General features: G+C 33.3%; 1 protein-coding gene across 1 annotated transcript; it reads left to right on the top strand.

Annotated features, from left to right (window-relative positions):
• Window positions 1-4,929: 4,929 nt before the first annotated feature.
• LOC143051370 (uncharacterized) lies at window positions 4,930-16,928 on the top strand. The gene is made up of 5 exons (XM_076224297.1): window positions 4,930-4,957; window positions 5,461-5,567; window positions 10,359-10,475; window positions 15,772-15,846; window positions 16,790-16,928. The coding sequence occupies exons 2-5, from the start codon at window positions 5,534-5,536 to the stop codon at window positions 16,894-16,896; spliced, it is 333 nt and encodes a 110-aa protein (XP_076080412.1). The 5' UTR covers window positions 4,930-4,957; window positions 5,461-5,533; the 3' UTR covers window positions 16,897-16,928.
• The last annotated feature ends 1,614 nt before the right edge of the window (window positions 16,929-18,542 follow it).

Below are 18,542 nucleotides of genomic sequence, written 5' to 3'. Positions count from 1 at the left end.
AAAGGAAAAATGGTGGGTTGAACCTGGTTTTGTGGCATGCCAAGTGATGAGTCTTATGTAGACAAAACGAGCGTCTGGCGTATTAAAGTAAATTTCTGGTACCTTTGATATTTATCGAAAGTTCCCGAATTCGTGATATATCTGAATCTTAACTTTTGCCCAAACACGGAGTGATGACGAAAACTCTCCAAAATTTCAATTAAATTTAGGTTAAAAAGAACTTGAGAGAAAAGGTTGATTGATGGGAAACCTAATATTCAAGACTAGACTAAAACAAATGAAGAATAAAGCATATAATTAAGATTTCAGGGCAGTCTGTGTTTTTAAAGGTAGCACGTTATCATCAACACAATGATCAATGTCTTCTTCCAATTCCTTCTCCATCAGCAATTCGTTAGCAGCATCGGTAGTACCAGTTTTGCTTGCAAAAGGGAATTAATATTTCCTGTAAGCACCATCATACAGTCGCAGTTACAAAATATTAAACTCGCTTTTGTGCTGACAAAGACTAGACAAACTAGGGATAGAATGAGATAAGATACAGGTATATGATTCTATATATAGAGTAAGTATATCTGATATGGGTACAGGGGAAATTGGAATGGAGTTTTTGACGTTTACATGTAGGTCCGTAATTTCCAATTATTTCTGGAAATAGCTGGTGGTATTTTAGTTCCAGAATCTATAAAGTTAGGGGTTAGGGGTGTCCGATTTCGAAACCCCGAATATAAAGAAACGAAATTCCGTCGTCCCGAATAAGGAAAGACGAAATCCTGTGTTAAAGGTTCTACCATTCCTAAATAATATCAAATTGGAATATGGGATATTCTTTCAATTTTTAAGGTTAAAGAAACATGGATAAAAACTAATCCATGCATGTTTCATATTATTTATATTTTATTTATCTGTAAAGAGAAAGATTAAAGTTCGTGAAATGAATACGCAGACAGGACTGCCCCCTTGCGATGCCCAGTATTCGATTTGTCAAAAGTTGGTGAAACGGAGAAATGAAAACGCAGACAGGACTGCCCCCTTCCGAAGACCAGTACTTGATTTGTCAGTCTACTTATCGTTTTGGATTGTACTAATGAAGTTATATGCAATACTCAGACTCTGGTCACAAAAATAGTTTACTAGAATTATTCCTTTTTTACCTTCAGTGTTGCTTTTCCTTTTTCTGCAAGAGCCTGTTTTTAACTAGAGATCCATGATGATTATCGTTACTAGGTTAATGTAATTGAGAAACATCACCCGTTGAGATGCTGAGTTATATCGAGGAGGAATAGTTTAAATGGAAAGATAACAAGTTATAGAAATCAAGGTTGAGACAGAACAACAAATGACTATTATATTTATATATATGTATAAAAAAAAATAATCATTGTCGAAATTTTAGTTAGGCAATTGCCTCAAGGGTAGTTACGGCCTTGAGAAGTAACATTATAAAAACAACGCATTTGCTAGATACAAATATTCGCGCTTTCGACCACCCATCTTACTAAAGTTATCAGCCGAGATGTGTTTGCTTCTACAGTGGAGTGTTTCAATCCTATCTAAATATTAAACGGCATCTCCTCCTTTTTATTCATATTTTCTTAGAATATTTAAGCTTTTCTGAATATTCTATCCATCACAACAACATCAGTCTCATAAACCGGAGAAAAATGAGGACGATCTATAAAAATTAATCTTGCCAGTATCTGTTATGACTGACCGAGATTTTGTATTTAACCCTATTAAAAAGGCCATGAAGTAATAAACACATGGAATATGACAGTCTGATTTATAAGAAATGCCATTTGAGCTTACATCCCCCTTTACTTTTAAACCGGCACATTATTAGGTTTAATGATTTATCAGCTTTACATTTACCATGTGTTCTAAGGCACATACGGCTGTTCGTTTCAAACATCCATAAGAAGAGCTTGTGTTGAGGACTAACTTCGATGTTCCCGTTGTATGTAAACAACCCCGCACGGAAAGATATGAGCTCCCCTCTCGAAGCTTATGTGAAAGTTTGAGAGACTTTAGATGTGTTTTTTTGTTGCATTCGTTCAGCTTTACTTTCGACGTCTGTAACGGAAATTGTGATATATTCCCGCAGGCGACGGTAGGAAAAATCACACCGAAGTGACGCTATATTTACCGCCAACCTGATACGACGTTCGTAAGGCACATTTCTTTTACAACCGGCTAAGGGAGATAACTCAACATCGAAAGGCGCAGCGAATTATGAAAACATACGTTATTGAAATGAAATATTTAAATGGTTTAACCAAAAAGTCCCACCTATTTTTTTTTTAAATCAATAGATAATTCTACTATTATCAAACCACAATATCTAAACAAATTCTCAAATGAACTCCGCACTTTAAATAGAAAATCATTTGAATATATTTTATATCAACTTCGAAAATAATACATAAAGGTCTTAAAGCATAAACCCCTAGGGTGACTTGAGAATAGAAATGTGGTCACTTAACCTTTGGCTGTGCGGGATGTATCAAAATTACAGACAAGTTCGGTCAAAATGGGGACGTTAAATCTGATGCCTCGTGTAAAGAGAGGGCCACGCTCTTTACGCGTTACGAACCGTTGCAACAACACTTTGGGGGGTCTGTAGGTGACCTGTTGCAAGGCAAAATTTCTCCGACCATCATCCCAAATGGCCTCGATTATGACCAAACCTACCTATTGTATTTATTGTTAACTTGTTCTCGTTCTAAACATGCATTAAGTATTTGCTTCTGGACGTTAAGCAACCAACAATCAATCAATTATCTTTGAGGGGTCCGTAGGTGGCCTGTTGCAAAGGAAAATGTCCGTCCCTATACCATATACCCTTATTTTTCAGTGGCAGTCAAAATTTCCTCGACCATCATCCCAGATAACCTTTATTATTGGTACCGTTAATGTTATTACTACCACTGGGTCGATGCTTCTACTGGTGGACTGTAACTCCCCGAGGGTATCAACAGCCTAGTAGCCAGTACTTCGGTACGGATTTTTTGTGTTATTAAAATTTGCTGGTAAAAAATGTTAGAAATTATTATAAATTAAGGAATGTATCTCCCTCATGCAAAGCTCTGATTCCTTTCACGGATTTGGCTATACTTTTTGGACCTTTTGGATTATAGCTCTTCATCTTTTAGATAAGCTTTGGATTTCAAATATTTTGGCCACGAGTATCACTGAAGAGACATGTATTGTCGAAATGCGCATCTGGTGCAGGAAAATTGGTACCGTTAATATTATTACAAGACCTACTTATTGTATTTATTTTTAACTGGTTCTCGTTATGAACATGCATGAAATATTTGCCACGGGACGTTAAGCAACCATCAATCCTTCATTTTTGAGGGGTCCGTAGGTGGCATGTTTTGCGAGGAAAAATGTTTGTCCCTATCAAATATCTCCTCATTTCCAAGTGACAGTCCAAATGTCCTCGACCATCATCCCAGGTGGCCTCTATTACAAGACCTGTATTTTTTGTTAACTTGTTCTCGTCCTGAACATGTATGAAATATTAATCAATTTGAAGCATGGGTTCTGAGTACTGATAATGTTTATTATTTAATAACAAAGGGGCAAAAAATACAGAGGGACAGTGAATTCATAGTCAAACTCATAGTTCGAAAATAAACTTGACAACACCATGGCTAAAAAAAAATTAATTACAAATAATAGGTCAGTAGACACAACATAGAAAACTAAAGACTAGGCAACAAAACACCATTAAACTTGGGTGATCTCATGTGCTCCGGAAGGGTAAGCAAATCATGCTCCACATGTGGCACCCGTCGTGTTGCTGAAGTTATTACAAATCCGATTAATAGTCTAATTCTGTATGTCACATTCGTGAAAGGGAAGGGTATTGTAGTTACGACATTAGGAACATATTCGATAATATCTGTGAAACGTAAAGTTAATGGATATTGCTTACTTCTTATCTCTCTTTCTATGACGTTCCTGTCTGAAGACAACCTCATAACAATATAGAAACAAGTCGACAAGAAGAGGGCCATAATTAGTTCCAACTGAAATTCCGACAGTCTGTTGAAAAACACGTCCTCCAAACGTAATAAAAATGTTGTCAATCACGAAATCAAGCATCTTGATAATATCAGTTTCAGATAATAACCTGTCAATTCAATCTAATTAATAAAAATTTTTGATTTCGTTATACTACATGAAATCTCAGATGGAGTATAACGAAATCAGAAATCTATTTTTTATAAGAATAAGATTAACTGTTTATTTATGACTTTTTATGAATATTTTTTCTACTGTTTAATCACTTTCAGGGATATTTATATGCCGTTGCTCTGTAACTATACATCCCGTCATTGTGTTATTGTTCTATGGTGGAAAATTGTATTCTTTCATTGTTTCATGTTTCATTTCTTTCATGTGCGTTTGTCTATATGCCTTGTGTTTCCTTTTCACATATGGCGTGGCTTTGTACTTTTACATCCCCTCATTGTCCTGTGGTGATCACCTCCCTTTTATTTTTATTCTAATGTCCTTTTTACATACCGTATTTTTCGTTCCTTTGATGCACAATTGTATGTCTCTATGGTGATTTAGATTGTAAAAACTAGATGACAGCTGTACCCTTATTGGGATTTCGACCTATTTTGTCCGTTTGTTTTGTTCACCCATAGTTAGGTATATAATGACTGTTCATGCGACTGTCATACATATAGTGAGAGGGTTAACTAGCTTTAGGAAACCAGGTTCATTCCACTTTTTTCCATATTAGAAAATGCCTGTATAAAGTTTGATTCTTAAAAGTATACACATATTTATATGTTTATCTACTTTTATTATAAAATATCGGATATAAAATGATATGTGGCTAAAATAGAAAGGGTCATTTATTGGGACGATTGTTCAGTGTTTTTATAATCTAATCACCTTATCAAGGTACGGTAGTTGTAATCGAGTCCATTGATAGGTAAGACGTTTGTAAAACTATCGTAAACATAGGTACATAAATAGAAAATACAAAATTTATTTTGTAATTTATTAAGCAAGCAAGAATAGATTAGTTGAGGTAAAGAGATGAACACACTAACGTCTCTCAAATTAGAGACTCAATCGGCGGTGTGTGCGACGTGTACTTTCTCAGCCATGCCTTTTCAAAATAGGGCCCTGAAATCGAGTTCATCTGGAATGCAAAATTCATCGCTCGCTGCGCGTGAAAACGCTTTGCATCACTTATTCTTATCAGGTACATAATAATTCGATAAAATGATTTTTGTTCAAGATAATGGTTCCAAATTATAATTATCATCATTTCATTTAAGTCTCTTTTGGAGGTTAGATATATTTTTGTTATTTCTATATGAAATACTCTTCAGATCATACTCATTTCATGCATTGTTAAATTATTAATTTATTAATTTCTTTCAAACACTTCATAACATAATGATTCTTGTAATACGATTATCATTTTAGCTATATATCTGACAAGTCGACAGGTTAAAAGTGCCCATTATATACTTTAAAATCGGGATTCTTGTTTAAACTGATGTCCCAAAACGAAAAAACTAGTACGAAAGAAGGTAAGTTGTATATAGTGAGTCTTTTGTATTTTCAACCCAATGTCAATTCATTATAACTTCTATCATCACCACCGTTAAGAACCTTTTCTCCTTTGAGTCCGTATGTCCAACTAATAACTCATCGCTTGTATTTTTTTATAGAATTTAAATTAGAGCTTTAAAATGTTTAAGAACTTTTGATTTTGGCTCAATTTGACTATGCTTCATTCATTTCGAGTGTCGAATACTTGTAGCGAGAAACTCAATCCCAGTAGTTGCTTGCAGCTTGTTTAGAAACAATGGAATACTTTATTGATATATCATTGACATATATATATACTCGTACTGACTATTTATTGTAATGAAACTTTTGTTGACAAATATTTTAACTGTTGTCTTCAAGTTTAGGTATTTTAAAAAAAAAATTTGCCATTTATTCTGAATATTTTGTCCATTGTTCGCTATTCGTTAAACCCAAGCAAGACACTCCGCAATATACCAGATTAATTACTCCGCAAGTTTGTCATATCATCATTGACAACAGAAGCACTGTCATTTATGCTAGCTTTTTCTGACGCACCAACAAACTGAACGCTTCCTTGTTTTTGCATATCTGACGGTGGTAACCCTTAAATTTAACAGAATTCCGATGTATTCATAATTTCTGATATTGTATAAATATAAGAAATATATATGTCCTTCCTGCATTAAATTAGTAACACTGCCTCATCAAGATTCAAAACTTTTTGTTTATAGTTTAATATTCATTATGTGTAAATACTTGTCAATAATAATTAAAAAAATCCTATATATTTCAACATAAAAATCTTGTCTGGTGTTTTAGTATGGTAGTGTTGCTGTCATTGTCTTTTAGACTGGAAATATAAAGAAAACATCTTCGTTAAGTATTTAATGAGTTAATGTTTAATAGTGAAAGCCGTTATATTGACAAGTGGGTAAAGATGTTAAATGCCAAGAACATGGTAACTTAAAAAATCCTGACCTGATGACTGCATCTGAATACAGAGATGTGTCATAAAAAAAATGTTTACAGGCACTGTTTTAACTGCATCTGATTAGTGTAATGCCATCCATTTTTTTCTTGTGTGCTGATGTATCATCCAAAAAAAGGTTTACAGACACTGTTTTAACCGCATCTGAATACAGTGTAATGCAATCCATTCCTTTCTCTTGTGTGCTGATTCATCATCCAAAAAAAGGTTTACAGGCACTGTTTTAACTGCATCTGAATACAGTGTAATGCCATCTATCTCTCTCTCTTGTGTGCTGATGTATCATCCAAAAAAAGGTTTACAGGCACTGTTTTAATTGCATCTGAATACAGTGTAATGCCATCTATCTCTTTCTCTTGTGTGCTGATGTATCATCCAAAAAAAGGTTTACAGGCACTGTTTTAATTGCATCTGAATACAGTGTTGTGCCATCTATGTCTTTCTCTTATGTGATGATGTATCGTCCAAAGTAAGGTTTACATGCACTGTTTTAACTGCATCTATTTCTTACTCTTATGTGCTGATGTGTCATCCACAAAAAAGTTTATAGGAACTGCATCTGAATACAGTGTAATGCCATCTATTTCTTACTTTTATGTGCTGATGTGTCATCCAAAACAGTTTGACAGACACTGTAACTACTGGCACTAACTCATTGTTGGTTTGAAGGTTGATGTCATTTTTTCCATTTTTCTGCACCAACTGAAAAAGTATGGCTAATTTGAAATCACCTGTCTGTTCGTCCATTTGTGCATCTTCCGTATTCTCTTCCGATTTTTCTCAAGCTACTAATAGATCTATAGATTCACATTTGGTCAGAAATTTGACAGTTATTAGATGAAATTTGTGAGTACTTTTTTTTATTATTAACTACGGTGTGTCCGCGCACCTAAGACTTCTGGTTTCGCTTTGACTTACTCATAAAACATATAATCTGAAGAAAAAAAATACGTAAACAAATTCATTACATACTTTACATTCATAAAAAAACTTCTTTAGGTATGCCCTACCCTCAAGATTGTTTTTTAAATTTGTGCCTAAAATAGGGAAACCCCCTGTTTTGACAATTTTACAAATGCCCGGTGATTTCGCGAATGCCTCCTAAAAATAGTTCAATTGAATAGAAAAGATTTAACATCATTAAAATTGCTGTTCAATTTGGACCAGAATACTTTTAATGATTCAGAGCAAAACATATCTAACTTTTGATAACATTTATAAAAAAAAAAAAACATCTAACCAGAAGTATTAGATGTCAGAATATAAACCCAAAAGGCTTTAATATCAAGAAACAAGAGCGTACAGGTCCTAACACACAGCAAAACAGAAATGTTCACTTTTAGACACAATCTCTCTTTTATCACATATAATTTTAGGTGAATTCACTTCAAACAATTCTCACATTGTGCCCAATGCAATTTTAAATCATGTCTGAATCCGTCTGACTGGATCTTTCCACATATCATTCAGATTTCTGTTTCTTCTGTTATGAGTTAAATATCTGAATAATCCTCTTTCAATGTTTCCTCACTTTTAGCCATGTTTGCCGGACCTTTTCCCTTGTTTTGTATTCTTTCAAGTTTCCTGTTCTCTTTTTTAACATCTTTTTTTATTGGTAATTGAAGTTTCAAAAGCTTTATCTTTGGCGTATGATGTAACAAATGCTTTTTTTTTTATTTGTGGGACAAGTTTCGATCTTTTGCTTCGGTTTGACCTTCTGTTGATTTTTCTGCACCATCATCACTGATCATCTGCCGGAATGTTTCTTCCGTAACTTCAGCTCCAAAAGGGCGAACAAATGTTTTTATACCCCCGCTTTGAAAAAGGGGGGTTTACCTGTGTCTGTCCGTCAGTCCATCCGTCCCATAAATATTTTCGTCACATTTTTCTCAGGAACTACAATACAAGGATTTCTGAAAATTGGTTTCAGTGTTTATATAAGTCTGCTATACCGTGTGGTGCGTTTTCAGATTCATTACTCAACAACTTCCTGTTAACCGAACACTTGATAATAATACACTATTAAAATTATCCACTTGGGGCGGGGGTATCACTTGTTTTTTTTTCTTTTTTATTGGGATTAGACATTTAATGCTTCTTTTACTTTGTTTCTTAAATCGAGACGTTAACAGAGGTTGAGAGAGAGCAAGGATCGATAATTCTGCCTCATCAAAAATCAAATCTTGATTTTGTAAAGTTAAAATATACATATCGTGTTGATACTTTTCAATTATAGAAGATCCTATATCATGGTTAATTTGAACAGTCAATGTAATTGCAGTATAAGGAAAACATCCTCATTAAGTATTTGAGGAGTTGATGTTCAACGGTGAATGCAGTGATATTGACAAGTGGGTTAAACATGTTAAATGCCAAAAACGTATTACCAATTTTATTTCAACTGATCGGGCGGAGCTTATGTTTTAATTTGAATAAGGACAGTCTATTTGAAGATGTGTGTGATAAGAATGATTGCCGTTATAATTATTACTGATTTCTAATCACCTTTTGCTGTCATCAAAGGAATTTACAATGACTGGACTTTATTGATGAGTTTATCCTAAAACACCTATCTGTAGATGGACTGGTTTATAGAGAGCGAATCGGTTAAACTCCGCCCAGTCAAGTGAAATAAATCCAGTAATAGTAATCTAAAAACAAACCCAAAAAAACATTTGTTTACCTGATTACTGCATCTGAATACAGTGTAATGCCATCATTTGTGTTTTATGTGCTGATGTGTCATCCAAAAAGAGGTTGACAGGCACTGTTAATATTGGCTCTAACTCATTCTTGGTTTGAAGGTTGATGTAATTTTTTCCATTTTTCTGCATCAACTAAAAAAGTGTGGCTAAATCACCTGTATGTTCGTCCATTTGTGTGTTCTCTTCCGATTTTTCTCAAACTACTAAACAAATCTATAGATTTCACATTTGGTCAGAAATTTGACAGTTATTAGTTGTTATCTGTGAGTATTTTATATATTATCAACTAACTTTGTGTGGTTCAATTCTTTAACATTGCTAATTGTTAAATATAACACCAATACTTCTGAACAAAATGACATCTTATTAGATAAGCAGCTTAACAGTGATCAATTATTGAATCACATCACTGGTTTGATTTGATTTTATATTTGAATAAAAGGAAAATGCAAGCTAATCAAATGAAAAACAGATGAACAGTCATGAACAGTCATTTCTGGTCTGTATTTAATACTGATATTGCTTGTCAAACGGAGAATTGTATATAGCTATATAAAGAGATTAAGTATGATTGCCAAAGACAAAATATTCCAAAAAAGAAGCTAAAAGAACTCATCAAGTATATGTCAGTTAACATCCGACAACAAAGAGCAGAACTTGATTGCATGAAAAATTAGGGTATGACCTAGGTAATAAGCGGGGGGGGAGGGGGAATTTATAGATGATTTGGTTTTAGATTTTTTATAAGTTAGAAACATGTATTTTACATGTTTGCTACACACCTGTTTTACGCATAATTTTGAAACTCATAATATACGCATGAATGAGAAAATATCAAGTAACCCAGCGAAATGTTATCAAATTTTAATCATTATTCGATCAACGTTTAGCCTTATGAATCCAAAATATTCTTTGATTCCACTCGAAATGTTATTATTAACTGCTTATAGAAGAGTATTTGTTAATATTTTTGTAAACATGTGTATCTAGATGAGATGACAAGTCTTTGTTATAGTGTTACCGATTGATGCTTGGTTACGTCAAATTGGACTGATGTTATACTCTGAACCAAATCATATTGATATATTTTACAGCCGATGGAGTCCGTTCAACACACCAAGATGAAACTTTAACACCTGATACTCCAGATCATGTTACAACATTTGATCGGAAAATTAAAATTAATAATGGAACAATACTTGGAAGAAGAGGTAATGAACGGTTACATGAGTTTTTTTCTCATTATTATTCTGTTTTGGGGAATAATAGCATCAATGTTAATAGTATCAGTTTATTATAAATGTCTAACGTGTTTAAATGATATTTTCATTTTTTTTTTATATTTACACTGATGAATGATTACATTTTTTTTGAAATGTTACAGTTTACGAGAAAATATGCAAAATAACTTGGTTCTTTATTTTTATATTTACAATGATGAATGATTACATTTTTTTTTAATGTTACAGTTGACGAGAAAATATGCAAATTAACTTAGTTCTTGTACGTAATTAGCATGGCATAATGTTTTAAGTTGTAATATTTCCTAGAAAACACATTTGGCTCTCGTTGTGATGTGATTGAAAGATGAGACACACATAGTTTTAGTATTTTAAAACACACCTTTCTTAAAGCAAATACCTTCAAATGTATAAAGTCTATTTGAACTTTAGTCGATATTATGCATTTGCGTTAGTTTCAGGAGCTATATAAAAAAAAGTATGCCTCTTCGTCAGTTCGCTAATCAAGTTCATTCATGACATTTTAAATTTTATTTGTGACGTGTGAACATTTTTAATTTTGTGGTTTAATCTGTTATTTCTTCTTAATACGGTTACAAACCATTAATCTGACAGTTCGATGCCATTTGTTCAGACAATTAGTCCGACAAACCAATAATCCCACAACCGAATACTCCGACAGTTCGAAAAACTTATTGCCTGGTATCCGAGTTAAAAATGTGTGTTTGTACATGACGTATATTAATTACAATGTACTGAAGGAATTCTGTATATATTATAAACTTGGCCGGGGGGGGGGGGGGGGGGGGCACTTACTATATAATAAGGGAAGGGATGAGCTGCTGGAATAGGTCACTTTTTCATGCTCTATGATATATCAAAAGGGTGAGAAATTCAGATTAAATATATCAATATGTTGATATAATCACTTGTTTGAATATATCATATGTATCTAAAACTAATCAGATGTCCGTATTTATTTTTGATGCATGCGGTTAAACCTCAGTCGTAAATGCATCACTTATTTGTCAAACCAATTAATGTCTATTTATTCTGATGTGGTATTACCACTGATGCCAGTGATGGATGCAATAAATCCGACCGTTTTTACATTTGCACCTAATTAACATTCAACAGTTTGTATACATAAAATATGTAACAATTATTTAAAGAAATTACATTGTAAGACGGAACGTCATTGTAACTTTTATCAGTTTTTAATTAACATAAAACATATAAAAATCAGTGAAAGTGTTACTCTCTGGGGTGATATTACAAATTTCTTCATAATGAAAGATATAAAAAGGGGCAATAAGAAGAAAGTGTTTAAGATGTGACGAATTTAGTGAAAAAGAAGTTGATATTATTGCAACTACGTTGTTTCTACACAAGAACGTGATGATGAGCGGGACAAAGAGATCTATATACTAATATACCCGAAATTGAAAATATTCAAATATATCTATAGGTCTGTTTTTTCCGACGTAGTCGGTATAGTTTCGGTTTATGCCCTTTGAACTTAAGGACGCTTAACTATGGCAACAGAATACGCATGCTCGAAATCCTTTCTGTGATTGGACAAAATGCTGTCATGGTGGGTGATTTTGTTGTGTTTGGAAAAACGTCTCGTTAATTATATCGTGATGGAAAGCAAGTGAAAACTATAAATATTTGAACTAGATCTTACAAAGATTTATATTTTTATTAAAATAATTGTTTCTCCAATAGCTCTTTGCATCCATGACAGCTGTTTATTCGGAACAATTATATAGTTTTTTATGTAAACTTTGTTGTACGAACGTACATGACTTTTAGAACGCACCTACGCATGTGAGATTTCCGCGGGGTTTTGGTGAATGTAAACAGAGATACGAGGACCGAGAATACTGAACACAAACAGAGAAAACGTTATTTAAATGGTAAATCACTTATTCAAATATAATCGGAATATTTACAAAACAATTTGTAACGTTCTTTTGTTGGTAATTCATTGATTTTTAGATAGTTAGAGCATTGTTGTTCACAAGATGAAGGTAGTGATCGGGCGTTGCCACCAAGGACAAATTGTGTCAAACTATGCAGGTTTTCAGTGCACTGCAATCGCCTTCTTGTAGTTACATTCAGATGGAGATTTAATTAAAGAGGTCCTGCATCATAAAGTCATTGTGCTTCTGAAGGTTATCGAAATGATAGTTTTAAACATATAGACGCAACGTCAGATATTGCTACCATTTAATGACGTTCAATTGAAAACGCACACTATCAAATTCTTCCTGCTTTCCTTTTCTGGTAAATGCAAAGTATAACACACAAGTGTAAATGCCGTGAGAATCCAATCAAATATGATTTTATAATTAATTTAGGAAATGCAATTTTACTGCTAGTAATTATGTGTTTTTGGAGGAATATTGCTGCATTATATATTCAACCCGAGTATGATTTTATTCAGGCAGCAACATACAATAGCTTATAGTTATGATACCGAAATTTTCTTACTTTTTGATCGTCTTAATAATGTGTATTTTTGTATTGTGTGCATCATTTCGTTTTTTTTTGAAAGCAGGACATTTATATTTAGCTGAGGAAAGAACAAGCGAATGCAGTTTATGCCGTCCCTATAGCTAGAGTAACGCTTCTGGCGACGTCAAATAATGATAACGGACAAACTTGCAAGACATTTTCATTAATCCGCATTTTTTATAGATAACCCTGTAATTTTAATGTTATTTGGTGTACCAACTTCAACTTTAAAAGTACTTTTTATTGGTATGGTTATCAAAGCAAAAAAATAATCTTCACGAAATCAAATCTCTGTTTTTTTGGCCGTAAAAGTTTTGTGAAGTAATGAAAGTTTAACTCGGACTTTTCCGCAAGACATTGCAACTCTATTGTTTTCAGGCGCGTAGCTGCCTATACGCTAACACGCAGTTGCGTGCACATCGATTCGGCATGCAAAAAAAAAAGGCAAAATAAAAATTTATAGATTGAATGTTAAAGGAAACACCTATGTTGTCACTTTTTTAATTGATGAAATATCATTCAATAACGGCATTTGGTTTCAAAATAAAAGTTTCATTGGAGATTATGACTAAATCGGACAGTAACTTAATTGTATCTTTTACTAGATTTGAATTTGTAATACTCAGTCTAAGACATGTAGTTTTTGGAGCACATATTGCATTGCACGGTTCATCAGTTTGGAATGAGATGTACCAATCGGCATTAGAATTATTAGAACCCCTCGATATCGTTGAAAATATGCCGAGGCGATGTGGTCGACAGACTACCAGAGCCAATCACACTGCAAACACGCCAAAACAGTATTGGAAAGTCTCATTATTTTTTTGCGTTCATAGACCATATGATATGACAAGGGAACTGGAGAGTGGAGTCGCGTCTAGTATTATCAGAAAATCGCACTTTTGCGCTGTATCTGCTCCATCGTGTTGTAAGAAATATAACAAACGAAAAAATCTCAACATTATCTGAGACATACGAAACTGACCTGGCATGTGATTTTAACGAATTCAATGGGGAGGTCGTTCGATGCTGAACATGTACGCTGGTTCATAACTTCTCGCGAGTGCTACCATGGAGATCTATGAGTGTACTAAGTATGTTGAAAACAAATGTACGATCAACAATGAACGACAGTTACTAGCATTACTGCATATTCATCGGGATTTCAGTGTGAATATTGACAATTAAAGTAATACAGAAGTTTGTTTCTGCCTAGACCCGAAGAGCAGATTTTGGACAATTTTGAGTAAATTCTGTATCACAAATATGTGTTGTTTATGTATTATTCTATTCAAAAGATTTATTAATATTTTTACATTCATATTTTTTTTATAAGTCCTATCTACATATAGCTCCTCTTTTAACAGTCCTATGACCGAAAACCGAAAAAAAAAACCATTTTTCTGCATAAAAGGGTCCCAAAATTTTTTCGCCTTGCTCCGCTCGGCGGTAGTTGCTTGCACATCGTTTATTTCTAGCTACGCCCCTGGTTTTGAATTTAATATGTAGCTCAATTTATTTTTCAATTCGAATTTTGGAAGCTTACACTTAGTAAAAAACGATAGTGCTTACAATTTAATGAATTTTCTGTCAAAATTTTATTTTTGAACTGAAATGTTTGAAGTTTCCAAATTAAATTTCCGATGGGACATTTCCGTACATCATATTCTTTTGAAAATATGTATGCAAATTTTAAATGGAGACAGCCATGTTAACCAATATTGAAATATATCACGTCATAGAATGTTCATGCAAAATTTCGAAGAGTTGCGTGAACATTTCGCGAATTGTGCGAGTTTTATGTCCCGAGTTTGTTACATGGGACAACGCTAAGTAAACGTTTTTCGGATAATCTGTGTCTTCCTAAGGCTATGAATATTATATTTTTATTCTTTCTCTATCATAATGTAAAAATGTAACAATCAATCTTTATTTTCATGCATAATTTGAAATATTTATTTCAGCATTTCTATAAAAATTTTCCGGTCAAATATTTACTTAACGCTATTTTTCGTGGTAGTAGCAATATCTAACGTTGCGTCATACTCAAATTTAAATACGTCGGATATCTTTTATAAAGATAGTTCTTGTTTGTTAATTGATATATGACAAGGTTATATAATTGTGTTTAACAAAGTATATGAAAAGGGTGGGGTACTTGCTGTCTCAGCTACTCACCCCTACCAAAAAAGTTTATAGTTGCCAAGGTAGATCGATTTATGTGTTTACGTTAATACAATTTGTGTTTAGAGAAATCAGTTCTTTTTTCACACAGTTTGTATATACAAAAATCGATTAACGTTTTTAAGAATAAATAAAATATTTCAATGTGTAGATTTTGAATTTCGTAAACATGGAATTATAACGTAACAATTCTGTAGAAATACAATTACAGAAATAACCAGCGTTAAACTCCAATTGATTTACAAATATTTCCATCAAACTATTTTAAACCATTATGGCGGAGCCAGATTATCATTGGTTGAATTAATCTCAGGATAAATTTGTATTACATGTATTATGTCAACAGGATGTTGCGAGGCTCCAATGTCGTAAAATTTGACACGCCACCTTAAGTATTATTAGAAAAAAAACTTTAATATACTTTGACTCATAAACAGATACATAGTTGGACTTATGATTTTTAGACGGACGTTATGTCACCAAGCGGTACAACGCATGCATTACCTTGTTAATCAAAATTATTTGTAAGAAAGTTTCTAAGATTCATTTTTACATTTTGCAGATCGTGAACAACAACAGGATGAAGTTTGTAGTGAACTAGTGGACCACAGCAATGTATCGGTTTATTATGGCAATGGTAATGGAAACCAATTTTCCTATTTGTCACGTTTTGACAAGTGACAACCATTTATTGTAGGAAAAAGTAAACTTACAAACAATACTGAACTCCGAGCAAACTTCAAATCGAAAAGTCCCTAATCATATGGGAAAATCAAATACCAAAACACACGAAGGGACAACAACTGTCATATTCCTGACTTGAACAGTAGAATGTTAAAACATATTTAATGGTGAAATTACATTTAATGTAAGGATTTTAAACATTTAATTAATATACATAAGTAAGAAAAGCTACTCAAGTGCCTTTAAATGGGTAGGGTTTTTTTTCGTCACACGAATTGTTATCTATGATATATACGTCAAAATGTTCATCCTTTTAATTTTACAAACATAAACATGATAAAGTAATGGAGTTAACTAACCTTCATACACATGGTTTAAATTGCAACATTAGAAGGGTACATACAAATATTTTTCAAAAAGATCTGTATGGAATTAAAACTAAAGGCTTTAAAAATTGTTTTATTGATATTAAAGAGACATGTTTTTCTGATTGCTAGAAAAAAAATACACCACATGATATATACTCTTCAACAAAATATATTTCTAGCAGTTTCGTTTGCTGGTCGGTGTTTTGTTTTAAGTCTTTTGTGCTCTTGTTTGGTTTTTTTTTTTTTTTGCTTAGAAGATTACCATTATGCATTTGTGTAGAAAAAAAAATAATAAACAATAAAAAAAAAGTAAAGGATAAGACTATATACATATTTTTTTCGATGTTTTTTTATTTCTTAGTACTTTTAGTAGCCCGCCCCCTTTTCAATTAGTTGTTTCAATACTGTTTTGTCTACTATCAATCTAACATCATTTGAAAACAGACTACGAGTTACGATAGATGAAAATCTAAATCAAATTTGTACTTCTTGCAATGTTAATCTCCTTTTTATTTTGTGTTCGATTAGTTCAAGAGAAATCTGTAGCAAGCATTACTGAAGACAATATGCATATGAGACCATGTCCTGCTGTAATGGTGCCACCACCGCCACCAGATCCACCGAATCCAAATTAACAATGATTGATATTGTACTTGAAATAAAATTAGTAACTATCAGCCTTGTTGAATAATTCATTTAGGAAAAATGGAATACAAGTAGTTGTGTTGTATAAGTAACCCAACGAAAAAATATCTAGAAGCAACATACACCCTTCGACAGTAAACACGACTGGCGCCAATACTCGCCCCGAATTTATACATACTATGAGTTTATTATGTAAAATTGACTTTTGAATATTGGGTTGCATTTTTATCATACTGGATTTAAATATAGCAACACAAGTATAATCATACCACATTTCTTACTCTTTTTAATTTTAATATGTAATAAATGGAGAATGTGTTGAATACATTAGTTACTGCCATCAAAGGGACGTGCTACATGAGTTTACTTGTTATTTAATAATGTCAGAAAAGACTGCTTCCATATCATTCCCCCTGTATTGAATTCTTCCTTATACATTTCCACACCCAATGAGTTCCCAAATTTGCCAATGAATAGTTGGAAGATCTTGGAATGTTTTCCACTTACATTTGTACCGATGCTTTTCGAAAGGTTATCACTGTATATGTACTAAAAGAGAGACGAAAGATATCAGATGGACAGTCAAACTCATAAATCGAAAATAAACTGACAACGCCATGACTAAAAAGGAAAAAGACAAACAGACAAACAATAGTACGCATGACACAACAAAAAAAACTAAAGAATAATCAACAAGAACCCCACAAAAACTAGGTGTGATCTCAGGTGCTCCGGAAGGGTAAGACGATCCTACTCCACATGTGCGACCCGTCGTGTCGCTCATGTTATAACAAATCTGGTAAATAGTCTTAATTCGGAACGTCACATTCATGAAAGGGAAGAGGATTGTAGTTACGACGTAAGGAACATTTCCGATATCATCTGTGAAACGGTTATTCCATAACGTTCAACCAACTCGTGATGACGTCCGTAATATTTACGAAGGGATAACTTAACGTTGTGGCTAACTGTGCCCCCTAGAATGAAAATATGTTTCACGTACATTAACAAACTATTCGTCTACCTTACAAATGGCTCCCCACGGAAAAAAATTATATCAGGAGAAAAAAATGATTTTAGAATAGTCAGAAAGAGGCTATTCTGGGCATAAGATAGGGACATTGCTAGAAAGGAATAGGAGAACCATCATCACAATCTAAAAGAGGTCTCACGAACAAGGATCAGAGAGGGAAAATAACAAGAGGCACCAAGTTTCAAAAATAAACAATCGCGAGAGGAAATGATTGTGCCGTGAAAAAAACTTCTTTGACTGCAGATTAACTGGAAAGTAATGTATAATGATGAGCTCAACTAGATTGGAAATAACAACAAAGTTTGTTTTTTGCTGTTGTAAAATAGATGAACGATTACGACCACAATGTAATGGACTTAATGTTCAACGGGAAACCTACAAAGCTAATTTTTCGGTCATGTTTTTGTGGTACATAACATACCATTGACCGCGAACTCTAAAACAAATCAAAAGGAAAAGTGGGTGATATATAAATATTTTAGATGCTAACGTATGCCCTGTACCAAGTCAGGAATATGGCCATTGTTATATTATAGTTCGTTTCTGTGTGCATTACATTATAACGTTGTGTCGTTAGTTTTCTCTTATTTTTAAGTGTAAATT

The sequence above is a fragment of the Mytilus galloprovincialis genome, chromosome 11 (genome assembly GCF_965363235.1).
Source record: "Mytilus galloprovincialis chromosome 11, xbMytGall1.hap1.1, whole genome shotgun sequence".
In the NCBI taxonomy this organism is placed as follows: Eukaryota; Metazoa; Mollusca; class Bivalvia; order Mytilida; family Mytilidae; genus Mytilus; species Mytilus galloprovincialis.
The sequence above is the reverse complement of the archived record's forward strand: the minus strand, read 5'-3'. Positions and strand labels throughout refer to the sequence as shown.